The 14,706-nt window shown below is 39.2% G+C and overlaps 1 protein-coding gene across 1 annotated transcript in view; it reads left to right on the top strand.

Moving 5' to 3' along the window:
* The window catches only part of stx8 (syntaxin 8), a 31,806-nt gene extending 17,375 nt beyond the window's left edge, over window positions 1–14,431 (top strand). Inside the window, exons 7-8 of the mRNA XM_015043445.1 lie at window positions 7,031–7,132; window positions 13,761–14,431. Of these exons, the coding sequence (XP_014898931.1) occupies window positions 7,031–7,132; window positions 13,761–13,825 (167 nt within the window). The 3' untranslated portion in view covers window positions 13,826–14,431. The remainder of the gene's footprint in view (window positions 1–7,030; window positions 7,133–13,760) is intronic.
* The last annotated feature ends 275 nt before the right edge of the window (window positions 14,432–14,706 follow it).

Genomic DNA, 14,706 nt, shown 5'->3' with positions numbered 1-14,706 from the left:
GAGTAAATACCATAATTGCTCTGAGTTGTATCATCATGCTGAGCGCCTCTATGTTTGCCATGTGAAGTTCCAGTTGGTTCCAGAGATCTGTGTGTTTGGGTTGGCAGATGAGCGATACCATCCATATACAGCCAGTCACACTCTGGCTGGTTGCTAACACTTACGCTCGCAGCCCCTGGCGTTAAAACAGGAGATACAGAGAAAGGTTTGGCAAGTGAAACGACATTCATTCCCATACCCTCTGGAGAAATCATGCTGCAGATAATCGGAACAGAATTAAGCCCACTGTCTTAGGTTGTGTTTAAATCATTTGAAGGAAACTCTTTGCCCGTTCTGGGAAGGACGCCCATTAAAACACTGGCTTAATATAGGACATACTGGTCCACCAAATACAGATGCCCTGAACTCTCACTGTTTATGATAGTACGCCCATTCTCTCATGCACTTATGCAAAATAATAATAATCAGCCGCAACTCTTAGCGTCTTTTGGGATGAGTATTTCCAGACTAATAAACTTCAGGTCTTTGCTGTTTAAAAATACTATAATAATGATTCCTGACTTCACTTCCCTAAGCTTTAGCTCTGATGTTTAACTTGAATTACGACTTTGTAATTAATTATTGATTAGTATATAAAAAAAAAAGTAATTACCTCACTTTTTTTTATTTCTCATCTGCTCCTTTACTTTCCTTTGTTGGCCCTATTTCAGTTTTTCTCCTATTGTAGTTGCCTGGCTTTGGATCTGTGTAATCTGTCCTGGCTAAGTGGTTCTATAATGGCATTGGATCGTGTCCACTAACTACTCACTGTGGTGGGTTCTCAACATTACAGGTTCTAACCGAGCAAATGGGAGCAGAAAATCACAGTAGGCCATTAAACATGAGCAGAAGAAAGAAACATCATGCTGTCAGTGTTGTCATTGTGCAGATGGTCTTTTCTTGTGGCGTACTTGACATCGAAAGTGCAAGTGGTTGCATATAGGGTACTGAAGGGAACTTTTTGATCGTGTGTTGGGCTGATGTAGCTAATCCATTGTTACCAACAATAGAGTTTCTGGTTTTAATGAAGGCCGTGTTGAGATATAAGTAGGTGTGGGTGGAGAGGCCTGTATAAAACCATCTGGTTGGAAAACTGATCTTTTCTCTTAAACAGCTGCTGTGCCATTTGGTGTAAACCTTTAGGCAGTACTGCTCTTTTCATTAAAAAATTAGTTTCTTACATTATCGTCTTCAGACCCAGAACATTAGTATATGCTTAGTTATCTGTTTATAAGCAGTCAGTAAAAGCTATTTGTGGCGGAAGAGAAAGGCCATGGTGTTCTAGTGCCAATAAACTCTATTGCTTGCTTGAACAACATGTTTTTTTAAAGCGCTTTGGGTTTTAACATTTTATAAGGTTAAATAATCTATTTGTTTGCACCTTATTAACTTCATACTTTGATTATATAGCTGTGAAGTTATCTTGTAGAGACTACTATTAAATTAGTTATCCTGCAAAAACATTTTGTCATGGCCATCCGTCTACCAATTTGATCATTTTCTTTTGTGATGGTAGTAGGTTAAAAATTCAGCTAAACTTCTGGCACTGACAGAAGCTTTCACTGAACCACTTTGGAGATATATTTTATTGAAATTTCATAAAACTGAAGTGGTTAAACCCTTTAAATCATAGACTATTTGCCTTCCATCGTACTAGGGATGCAGACAGATCGGTTCAGAAACTAAATGACAAGCCCAGCCCAAAATGCAGAGCCCAGCAAACCAGCTAACACGAAGACCACACATTATGGGATGAAACTAAGGGAAACGTGTACAGAGGGAAGTGGAGCAAAATGAAAGTCAGGTTTGTAGATCGACTTACGAGAACCACGAAACGCATCAAATTATGCGAGGCACAAACAAAATAAAGCTTGGACGTACGTCCACCTGGAAGTACAGACACCGAGGATCAAACTGAAGCGAAAGATTCATAAAACAGGAAACAAACTATGATGATACTTACGGCAAATATGTTAGTTTGCTTCAAACTGCAAAACCGGCCACATGGACAGGTATTTCATATAAACTTCGCTGGATGCTGGAGCCCAGATGAAATGCCGTTGAGCTTACTCACAGATCCGGCAACGTGAGGTCGTTGGTGACGTCATGTAAGAGCAACATCTGTCTTCCATTGATGTGTGTGAGCCTAATAGCTCCCATGCCTTAAAAGAGACAGGTTTCACACACATAGTTTTTATTTTGGTCTCCGACCGAAAACCTCTGTTGGTAGCAATAAACCAGGACAGGGATCTAATATTTCTGTCATTGCCTTCCTAGAGTTTTCTGATTTTAGGACCGGACTTGCATGCTGATGCTGCACTGCCTTAAAGTTGTTGTTTTTTTTTTTAAATCACAAAAAAAGATTATAATTTTTGTGGCCCACCACAACTTTTCGCTTGGCAAATGCGTGGACACAAAATATGTGTTGGACGCTGCTAGTTTAAATGTGGTCATGTTACTTCAGGCAGGAATGTGCCCAGTTATTTTGGTTTGATCGAGGCTCATAGTTGCTCTTAAAACCAGAATAAATTGAAAATATGTCACATTTTCTGTGAATAATTTACAATCACGACCATATTTCAGTAAAATACTTGATCATGAAAAATATATACCTGTATGCACACACACTTAAAAGGCTCGTTTACGATTGCAAAATAGAAATATTTTGAGATTAAATAATATTTAGGCTAAATCTGGATATGAAGTAATGAAGGGGACATTTAAAATATTTTCATTTGAAGACTCAAACAAATGACGAGCATCCTGAGTTCAGCTGTCGTTTTAAAGCCAGTGGTATGAAAACTATTTTCATCACAGAGTTGATGCATATTGTTTCAAGTCTAGACTCTTGAGAGAGAGAGAGAGAGAGAGATTTTGTTTTATAGGCAGGGTGCTGCAACATTGGCAGAAGCCACTGAAGAAGTGGGCTGTTTATGGAGCCATTTTGCAGAACCTGGCTGAGAAAGGCATTCAGTGGTGTTCAAGTCATTTCATCAGAACTGTCACTCATATAGCCTTTAATATTTTGGAGAAAAAAAACTAAATTTTTGTCCATTTGTTCAAAGAAAAGGCATCATAAATAGTATTCGTTTGCTGATGTCTTTGCTCCCTCACCATCTTATTCCTTCAGTTTTGGCATTTGCTACCTTGTTTTTCATTACCTGCAGATTGCAGTCTGCTTAGGAAAGTGTGGAGAAGTTTGGGTATGTAATTGTGATGGATAAAACTGTCATTTGGAGGTCGTTTGGGAATGTATCAGAATCTGTCGTACTACATAAGAGTCAGGTGAGCCCAACAGAGATGAGGACCGATAGAAATGGTATGAAACACAAAGTCTTCAGAAAATAAAGTGGAATTAGAAAATAAGTATTTTTACCACCATATTTCCATAGTTCACCAAAAACACCTCACAAAGAAAAAAATAAACTTCTATGCAATGGCTTAGTTCAAGTTTGTTTAGAGGTCATAATTGGAAGTAGGAATGCATTAATTGGCAATGCATGAGTAAGTAAATAAGGGAATGATAGACAGGAGAATGTTTACATTTTCTTATGGAAATGAAACAAAACAAATGTCCCAGTTGTGTTAATAACTTTCAAACAGGTTGTCATTCACTTTATTTGATCAATATTGGCACTTTGGTTTGGGCTGTTTCTGCTGTGTGCATATAAAAATGCCTCATAAATAATCAGCTGTTGTTTTGTTTACAACAGTGTGTTGAGTAATTAGTCCCCAGGCCAAATCGGAAAGCTGATTCTTAAGTTGCACATGCAGTAAACATAATTATGAAAAGGCACAGTTTGCTTCTTTCACAGCAAACGAAATCATCTCATTGTTTTTCTTCGTTTGCGGTCAGTCGCTGTTCAGAGTCGAAGTGGGACATTCTTTAGAGACTTAATTTTATTTATTTCCGTTGAGATCCTGAACACATCTTCAGACAGCGGACCCAAACCTGAGCCAGAAGCTGTCATATGCGAAAGAGAGACTTGTAACTGGGAACTGAGAATTATGTTGTTAGACATAGCATAATAATATCCTGAACTGAAAGACTGTTTATACGAAAAACCAGTAAGTGGTTTTTCATCCTTCCTGAAATAAATAGCATGTTTCATTTCAGCTACAGCTAAGAGACTGAGTCACATCTCCTGTGAATTTAAGTTATTCATCATTGAATTGAGATGCTACAGTTTGGCCAAAACTGAATCAGGAAACTTGGCGCCCGCTCAGTATCGGCTTCCTTTATGACTAGTTGGAGTGGCATGCAGCACAAATGGCTCCATATCTACACCCTTTCCCTGACAGTAAAGGAAGAGGTTTCCTCAGTCTAAATTGCTGCCTGATGCTTACATGATGAGGTGGGAGTCTCCAGAGACACAACATACCGCAGCCTCACATCTCCAGTCTCCCCGACTCCCTCGTATTCCGGCACTGCCACATGTTTCGCTTTATTTTTTCCACATTTGTGCCTCTTAATTACGCCATATCAGTCAAAACACAAAATATCTTGTGTAATAGGGATGACTTATGTTTGGACAAATGTTCCGCAAAGGGATGAAAACGGAAAATGCTGGAAAGGGCTTTGGGCTACACTCAGTCATGTCGCCCAATTTTTAAGGAACAATAAAACCTTGAATCACGCAGATTGAGCACAATTTTACCATTAAACAACAGCAAAAAGTAAGACCGTCGTTTTAGGCATATTTCCAATTAAATGTGACTTTGGTTGAATTTTAATTTAAACTTTAATGTGACGCGACTAAAAGCCCAACTACATTGCTCTGAGATTTGGTTTTTTTCCTTGTCCTTTCAAGAAAATTAGCGCTGTAAAGTGCTTGCTAATACCATTATCACACCAACAGGCGGCGATGATGTCAAAATCAGCTACATCAAAATTCAGAAGTAGATTCTACAATGCCAGTTTGTCTCAGATGTCAGGGCTTGGATACGGAAATTACATCATGTCAGGGCTGAGTAGGTCAAGGTGAAACTCGGAAAATAGGGGGATTTATTGATTGTTGTAGTGCTAACTACTTTACTAATATAACCCAACAAGTGTATTTCTCTCATCTTTATGTGTTCAAACTGTAAAAGAACATTTTCACAAACGGAAGTCGTACATTGTTCAATGAAATATAAATTATCAGAGGTTCTAACATGTATTGTTTGGTACTCTGAAGTCAAGTGTACCGAGTTCCCCCTGAAGTTGTAGCTCCAAATGTGAAGATGCTGGCCGAAAATGCCCAAGTTCAGTTTTCCAACATGGCTGCCACATGGAAGAGCTATTCATATTATAATGAATAATAATGAATAAATCACTGGAACTTTTTTGTACAGCCTTTGTTTAAAAACAGGTTCAAAATGTGTTTGAACACACAAGATGGGGCAAAGTACTTGGTTAGTGGCTTGTGTTTCTAGTAGTTGGCACCACAACAACTGGCAACTACCACTGGTTTCCAGCTTGCTGCTAAAACTTGCACAACGTGAGTGTGTCATCATTCCCAGATTTAAGCTCTAACCTCTGGGAAAAATCGAATGCACCAGCGGCTCACACCTGCACATTTCACTGCTTTAGAGGCGCAAATATTGATTGCTCTGCAGCCTCCCAACTTTCCCGGCCAGAAATTCCGACTTCATTTGGAGTTCTTGTTGCATTCCTGACTGGAAGCTTGAAAAGTCCAACCTCTCGGTTCAAGTAGAGTCTTAAACTAAAAGCAGTGTGAAGAAAGATATTTGAAGGACTTCTTCCAAAAATGTGTAGCTGCTGTTCTTTTTGTTTTAAATCCTTTGAGCTTGGCTTTGAAGTGTAATGAAACTAGAGTCGCGACAAAAAGAGACTGATGTGGATCTTTATATGTTCTTTAGAAGTTTGTAAAGAAAATGTATCTTCATGTTCTCTGATTTGTATTGAAATACTTCTATTATTGCATTTTGTCACACAAAAAAAAAGTCAGCATGAGGTGCTGTCACAGAATATTTGTTTTATAAATACTCTTGTTGGTGTGGAGAAGACCTTATTATAACTGAATAAAATACAATTATATGAATGAAGCATACCACCAAGCCCTGGTTGCTGCACCCTTCTACTGCGGTACACTTACTCACAGCCGGAGTTTACCTTTCCTCCACACAGAAAATGTTTTTTCATTCTTTTTTTTTACTCCGCCACATTTCTCAGTTTCTTTGGACTTTGTATATTCCGAAGGCTGCTGCACAGCACCCATCAACACAGTAGGAGCAAAGATAAAAAGCAGGCCACCAATCTGCAGCTCCAGACACACAGACCCTTGCTTTTTTTATTTTTTTATTCGAGTTGTGTTCTGTTGTAAATCTGCAGATTTACAACAAGAGCAATGAGGCATGTTTTTGCCGAATGCTTTTTCTCTTTCTGTGTTTATTCACAGCTTTCTGTCAATGAGACATTTGGAATCAGGAGAGAGGCTGATGGGTGGCCTTTACAGAAAGAGGGATTGTTTTAGCTAATTTGAGTTTTTTGTGTTTATTTTGGCATTACTTATCAAATCTGTAGAGGTTGCAGTTATAGTTGTATTTACTTGTTTTTAAGTTTGTCAGTGTTAAATTAAAACAGTTTTCTGGATGCTGATTTTTTTTATTGTGGAGCTAGAGCACGGGGAATGCAATGTCAACACAGCGGCTCTCGCAAATCTTGTTGGCTTCAGTTTAAACAAGCTTCAAGTAATCAAATCTTTTCTACTAGAAAAATCTTACCTGATGTCCAACATTCGCAGAAACTGAAAGCCCCATTAACTACAAGTTCAGGCACAATGTGTTAGCCTTGTTTCAAAGCAAAATGCAGCTTTATATACATTTGGTCTTTTCACCATGGGACCAAGCACGCATTTAAAAATATTCCCATTGTCCAACGTGGAGAAAAAAGTTTTTCTTTGTGAAAATTTAGCATCAGGAATAATAAAAAAAATTGCCATAAGTGAGTATAAATAATTTTCTTGTTCTTTTCCTGTCTCTGTCTCAGAAATCATTGACGACCTTGCACATCTCGTGGACAAAACAGACGGCAGGATTCGGAATGAGACACGAAGAGTGAAGCTGGTAGAGACCAAGTCGGCGTCATGCGGTGAGCCTCACTTACATCCCTTCACATTTAACAGCACCCTGAATAATTATGTGCTCTACTTTACCAAATGATACAAAATCACTGGTGTCGCAAATAGTTGCACTTTATAAATTGATTGATTTTTTTCCTTTGTCTCGTTGTCAGTGTCTAGGAGTCTTTATTTACCCATAGATTCCTATATCCCTGGGTAAATGACATGAGACAGCAGCCTATTTTCTTTACTACAACTCAAAATGGTAAAGACAGGAGAACATGCCATTAAAGGGAGGCAGATGTGCGCAAATATTCATAAGCCAATGAATGGCTACAAGAAAATAGCTCTGTCTTTGCTTGAGCTATTTTTCAAAAAAGATGTGCACATCAATGTGTTAGACGAGCTTGTATTTAGCTTAACTAAATACAACTTTGTCTGTAATTGAAAATTGTTTTCTACGTTCACTCCTTATCCAATTTAACTGCAACAAAAAAGAAGTACAAAGATGTCAGCTTCTATATGAGCAAAGCTGGTAGGGACAAAATCCAGCAGATTTGCTGGTGTGATTCTCCAGGTTTTCTTTGTTGTGGGAATAATACGATACATGCCACACTCTTCAGATTTTGATTTGTAAATGAATGATTTTCTTCACAATAATGCTCTAAATTGGGCTGGTCTATCACATAAAATCCATTGACGTTTGTGGTTGCAACAAGATAAAACATGGATACCCTGTGCGGTGCTCTGCAGCTGTACAGTCACAAATGTGACCAATCAGTTGAGCTAGTGGTCGTGGGCTGTTGTTTAGTTGGTCGGAAGCAAAAAGCACGGTGGGTAATGAACCTGAGAACATGGAGATGATGAGATCAGGCCTTGGCGCATGTTGTTGCTGGATGGTGAGCTCCGTTTGTCACGCCTCCTAACATGCTGCAGGGGTTTAAAGGAGATGTCTTGATGAATCCCACAAAGTCACACATCAGGTCATGTCATCAACTTCTTTAAAACTCCACATGTTGTAGGAATGAGGAGTTTCCTGAAAAAACGTTTTGTAAAGGCCTTTTGGCCTCTTTACCATAGATCACATTTGTTTTATCATTTTCACAAAGAGCCTTTGGGTTTTGTTGAAAGAGAAATGCCTTTCAGAGGGAAATGGCTCTGATAGTTAGCTGACGAACACCAACCTTTGGAGTAGGCAGTCTCAGCAAAGCCCTTGTTTTCTTTTTTCGCCTTGTGAAATGCCAGTTTCTGTTGCCCTGGCTGGGGCTGCATTGTTTCGACCCGGCTAACAGTCTGTCGCAGACAGAAACGGAGCTCGCGGAGGGAAGGTCAGCCTGCAGAATTCCTCTTTTTGTTGCTTGTGTCCCCATGGTGGCTGAGTATTAGTTTGTTTGCCAATCCCAGAGATCCGTCTGTTGTTTGGTTCAACATGTTTCTTTTTGCTTTCCCATCTCCTGCCATCTTCCTCTTCTATTTGAGGTCGGAGAATATTTATGGCTCTGGTTTGTCTGGTATGTTTAGGTACGGTTCTGTGAAAATATTAGGGCTATATATGAAAAACATGTATAACATAGTGGAAGTTATATTAAGGGCAAGAGTGACTCACTGGGAGGAGAGTCATCTTTCAATTAGAGGACTTGATTTCAGCTTCCTGTTGATGTGCCCTGGAGCAAGGCACTTACCCCATTTTTTTTACTAAATTTAAAGTAAAATTAAAAACTCTCTTTCATTAATAATTTCTCTTTACTGTACAATTTTTGTTTTTCATATATATTTTTTTTACATTTTGTGAATGTAGACTAGTTCTATTCTATTCTGTTCTAATTCAGTTACCCAACTACCTGTAAATCGTTGGAGTGTGTATGAATGTGTAGCGTTAAAGCATTTTAAGTGGTCAGTACGACCAGATAAAGCTTAATCCGTTTACTATGTTAAAATCTGTTTTAATATCTCTGAAACATTCAAGTCATAGAATCCAAAAAAAAAAAAAAAAAAAAAAATTCTAAAAGTTATTATAAGTTATTGTACAAGTTCAACTTTAATGGAAGGTGTGCAACGTATTAGGACAGGTAGTCGCATTATTTTGACCTAAGAACAGGGGACGTGTTTGCTGTGAACCAAATACAGCATTTAAGGTGCCATGGTAACAGTGGGGCACAGAGGTGGACGTGTCATGGTTTGGGGATGTGACCAGAATCCACCATGAGTCCTAGGTGAGGTCATATGTAAAAATACAAAATTAATTTGAAGCAGAACTTAATCTTATTGACTGTCTGAGAAGTAAGACATGAAAAGTCCTGGGCCTAGTCAAAGCCCAGATCATGATTTCATGTCAATGCTGTGGTGTGACTTGAAACACACCCCAGGTGGAGCGATGAAGAAGTAAAGACTTCAGCCCAATTTTTTCACAACTGTACATGTGATTTCTGTCGGTTGGCATTGCATTTCTGTTTTATGCTATTTCTCTGTGTTTAGAAAGTATACATGCACATGCCTGCTGCAGTTGTGGGTTTTATGCCTCTTGTCTTCGGGGACGGAAAATTTCCCCTTCTGATCCTCTTCACTCTCACCTCTACGCCTTCACTCGCTTTCGTTCATTCATCTCTGTCATCCCTCTGTTCACCACCTCAGTTGTTTGACACTCATGTCTGCGTTAAGCAAAGAAAGAAGTGAAAATACTGCATGCCACAGATTGTTCGAAGGGCTTTCCCTCTTTTGCTCTAGCAGTGTGTTTATAATTCCTTAGCTTTAGGGCTTTATTTATTTTTAAAAGCTCTGTTCATCCAAAGGCACTGTTTGATATGTCTCAGACGCGTCTCTGCAAAGGTAGGATAGTCGGGGTCTGACAGCAGAGCATGCTTAGCATTGCTGCTGCTCACCGTAAATACTTTAGTAGTTTTGCTGCTCTAACCGTGTCATGATGCACATCATCTTTTAAGTCAGGAATCAATCTTGTGGCCGGTTTTCCCTCCTGCAGAGATTTCTTCCCTAAAACAATCATTTTATTTTGATACATTCAGAAATTGACATGAATAGATTTTGGTTTCTTCTTATTACTTTTTTCTTTAGAGCATGCATGGCCATTTATATTTCTAATATGGGAAATATTACCATGTTAGAACAAAACAATATAAATCAACCTTTAGGAAATTCTAACATAGTGAATTAAATGTTAAAAGACTAAACTATTCCTGTTATTAATTGGTAGAGACTTGACTTGAACTTGCGAAAGACTTGAGACTTGATTTGGAAGAAATGACTTGAGATCTGTGTTGCAATAACCAGAAATGCCTCAAATCTCTGATCGTTGCACATGCTAATTTTCTTGCAACTGAAGGTCAGGAATAAATATCACAGACATTCTGTTTCATCCTGCAAGTAGTTTTGATTAAACAGCAACAACAAAAAAACTTCTAGAAACTCTAAACTCTAGAGCCGGAGATGTTTACGTCGAGTCGTTTGAACTCAGGTCTAAGTCAGTTTTGAAGTCTTTTCTTTTGCAACACAAGTGCAACTTGAATCAGAGTCTCAAAATGAAGATGACTAGAGCCATGCTCAGCTATCGTTAAGGAACAGAACTTCCTTAAACAAAACCCAAAAACACAAATTTTTCTACAAACATTTCAAGCACCGATCTGCTCCTTCATAGTTGGGTGAAGCGGATACCCAGTCATTACCGCTTCTGTCAGCTTTGGCAGAAACTAAGAAGTGTTTTTTTAGTTTAGTTGGATTAGTGTGCCAGATTAGTCGGTAGGACTACAGGATCTGTTGTAGCGCAATGTGAGTTAGAAGATCCTCAACACACAGCATCACTTCATGATGACTCCAATTGACTTAGCTAACCCCCAGCTTGTAGAGAGAAACTTCAGCAGCCCTATGAAACACAGAGTCCCAGCTAAGTTACACACTCAGTGCTACAGGAGATTTCCAAGGAAGCTCTTGCTGTGATTTGGATTACTGCAGCACTAATGTTTGTGTTGATTTTATTGTCTCTTAATGTTTGTGTTGTTTCTTATGCGTGTTAGGATGTGTCGGTGGAGAAAAAAGAAGCAATATTTAAATGTTTAAGTTGTTTTATATTATTGATCAAGTTTTTACACCAGTGTTGTTTTTATGTAAGTGAGATTCTTTCATAGTTTAGCCTACTTGTGGAATACTGGAAGGATTAGTTTAGGTTTGGTATTAGGTTAAAGTGAGGCTTAATGAAGTAATGCCATCCAAGCTGCTCTTTCTTTTCTTTTAAAAAAAATGTTTCTACTTTTTTTTTTTTTTTAAAGGAAATTCCTTAGAAGGTACCAAAGTGACTAACATCTTCTCTGGTCATATGGAGCAGAGAAGCCATTCATTTCTACACTTCCTCCATCTGTTGCTGCACACTGCCAACAGGCTGGCTGAAAAACATCCACTATAGCAGTGTTACATGTCATCCACAGAAATTTTAGAAAATGAACCCTAAAAACTACATGAGCATCTGTTTAAAACGAGTCGTTGGTAGATTTCATACAGTTTGCAGAAAAACTCTGAAACAGAAGATCCTTGACTTAAACATACGTTGATTTCATGTGTCACAGGAAATTTGGGTAATTTAAGAACTTTTATTGATATGCCGTCTTTTTCTTAATGCCCTATGAATAAACAAACAAACAAAAACAACTCATTAAAGTTTTTGTCTGTCCCAGTTTTGTTTCGAGAAACATCCCCTTGTTAATCTTGTCAACAGAAAATATGTCCCCTTCCTTTAGGGGTCATGCTCGCCTTTTGTGGTCCAAAAGGTCTTTGAACTCTGAGCGGGGAGGCAGCGTCAGGACTCACACCGATTATCATTTTCTTTCTGTGATTTGTCTTACTGATGCGTCTGAAAATTGCTAAGATGGGATGAACCCAGACTTGTTCCTGCAGGACTCCTGGGTGGTCAGTCTGTCAGCAGACACCAACCAACTCCATCAGAGGGACTGTCACAGCACCGCCCTAATCTATCGGGGATGCCAGCCCCAATATTGTCATGAGACCCCAAGGGGTCCCTCTGAGGGCGAGGAGGGCCATGTCTAGTTGCTAGGGCAGACAGTGACGGTGCAAGGACAAAAGAAGGGTGGGGTCACTTTGGGTGTCAACTGTGGCTTTATGAGTGACTATTATGTGAAGCTGAGGAGTGTGAGAGCTTTGCTCCGCAGTAATGCATGCATAGCTTGCAAAGCTCATTCCTTAATGCTGTTGTTGCTATGGATTGAGAGGTGGAGTTTCTGTCAGATGTTGGATCAGGATCAATGAAATTCTTAACTCTGAATCCAATAAGCGTTGGGTTTTGCGTACATATCATTCACATGCAGACGAGGAAAACTGCAGCAAATTCTAATGTGTGTTTTGCTTTTAGCTGGAGGCGTTTAAAGAGTCATCACAAGCGTCGGAGCAAATGTTTCTGCTTTGACATTTACATTTAGCTCACATATGTTGGGGATTAGCGGGGAGAGGTTCTGCCTCGTCCGGCAATAACACCCAACATGCATATCCTGTGTGAGCACCTTCAACTCAAACAGAATAAAAACACAAGATGCTCAAGTTATTACCTACATATGGATACACAACAAAACACAAGCCCTCCATGTTTTAGTTTACTTAAAAAAAAAAATAAATAAATAAATAAATAAGGCAACTTGCAGTGACTTTCAAAGCCATCTGGACCCCCTTTAGCCATAGTTTATCCAGCATGGCTTAAACCTTGCCTTGACTTTTCACCTGTGGGGCCAACAGCCAATTAGACGGCAGAGGGGGGAGTGGGAGTAAAAAGCACAAGAATGAGAGAAATGTAACACTAAAAAAAAAAAAATGGTTGGGTGAAATACCAACCACATGCTGCAGAATGTTGGACAGTTTGAGTCAGAGGACAAACAGCTGCCATCAGTTCTTCAGCACCACAGTACAAGTCACATAAAAAGCGACATTAATGCAACCTTGCTAGAGGTTTGTTGGCTTTTATCTGTCCAAAATTGTCTTAAGTTCCCACAAACTTATTTAAATCAGGCTTGAGGTTTGGGCTTTGACTGAGCCAAAGCAACCTCTGTGTAAAGTTTGTGTTGTTGATGACTAACTTTGAGCCAAGCTTCAGCAGGTAGACAGATGGCTCATGTATGACGCTAGGATAATTTGCAGGAATTATTTTTGACATCTGATCTAACAACCTGCAGTTTTTAGCCGAAATTTAAAAATCTTCTCAATTTTAAACAGATTTTTTATTTTATTTTTTTCAAGAAATGACTGGATTGGAATGGGATGCTACTTTCAGATGGAGCAAATGTTGAGTTAAAAAGTCTCATTTTACAAACTTACACCCCTCATAAATATCCGAACAGCTCCTGTAAATGTAAAACTCAAAATGTTTGCATTGTAAGAGAAAAGAACTTATTTTAAGGAGACTCTGGATCAGTTTTTAAATTGCTGGTGTAAATGAAATGTTTCATTGGACAAAAAATGTTGGCATTTGTTTCAGATCCTAATGATAATTCCCAATTAAGTTTCAAGAGATTCGGCGGTGATTGTCCTCCTGACCTCCATATTGTGTCTGAGTTGATATGACATAATTTGAGTTTTAATGTCTTTGATAATCAGCAGAGGATTGTGCCTTAATCTCATCCTTCTCTGTTTTTCCTTTTGCCTGCTCAGGGATGCTGGTGGTGATCGTGTTGCTGCTCATAGCCATCGTTGTGATCGCTGCGTGGCCCGTGTAGCTGATGGAGGTGGCGGCGGATGTGGACCAGTTTAAATCACAGATCCTCACTGAAATACTGTCTTCGGTCTTCTGTTCTCTCTTTTGATCACTGGAAACTATCAAACTAAAAGAATGTGAAATAAAATTTCCTCCATTTAGCAGCACAAATGCTTGTTTTTATACTGTGGGCAGAAGAGGCTTGAGGACGTTTCCTTCTCTGTCCTGTACATACTGTGGGAATATGAATCGTCTTTTACTGTAGTGAACGTAACGTTCGGATCACTGCTTCCAATGATCATCTGGATGTTAAATTATTTGGCAGATTGTGAACTTTTTTTTTTTTTAATGTAGTTTAGTCCAAACAAACAGGACCTCCCGCAGGTCTACAGTCTCTCTGTGGCTGAATTCAGGTTTACATCAGGTACAATAGCCTTTTCACATTCTCATTTATTTACTCGTGCATTGCTGTAGCAGCTGTAATGATATAAGTTTGCTAGCACTTTCTAATGTTTATCGAACAGACTGTAGCCAGAACTAACAGTTACCAACATGCCTCTGTGACTTCCTGTTAAATCAGCTCTGCTTGTAATATCTAATAAATGACTTTCAGTTAATAGTCCCTTGATACCCGTCTGTCTGCCTTCATGTCAGAGACTCGTCATGCATCTCTGGAGTACCGGAGGGTTTTGTAACGTGATATTTGGTCGGAGTGGGCTGCTGACATCATTTCTGCACACATGGACCACGTCTTCATTCTTCAGTGCCTGAAAAAATATGCACTCAGTCACATCCTGTCACATTATAATGCAAGCGACAACATAGTTTATGGCACATGTGTCAAACTCAAGGCCCGCGGGCCACATGTGGCCCGCCATGTCATTTTATGTGGCCCGCCCCAGC

This window comes from Poecilia latipinna, unplaced genomic scaffold (assembly GCF_001443285.1).
Source record: "Poecilia latipinna isolate Pla-1442-1.1 unplaced genomic scaffold, P_latipinna-1.0 Scaffold634, whole genome shotgun sequence".
Taxonomy (NCBI): Eukaryota; Metazoa; Chordata; class Actinopteri; order Cyprinodontiformes; family Poeciliidae; genus Poecilia; species Poecilia latipinna.
The sequence above is the reverse complement of the archived record's forward strand: the minus strand, read 5'-3'. Positions and strand labels throughout refer to the sequence as shown.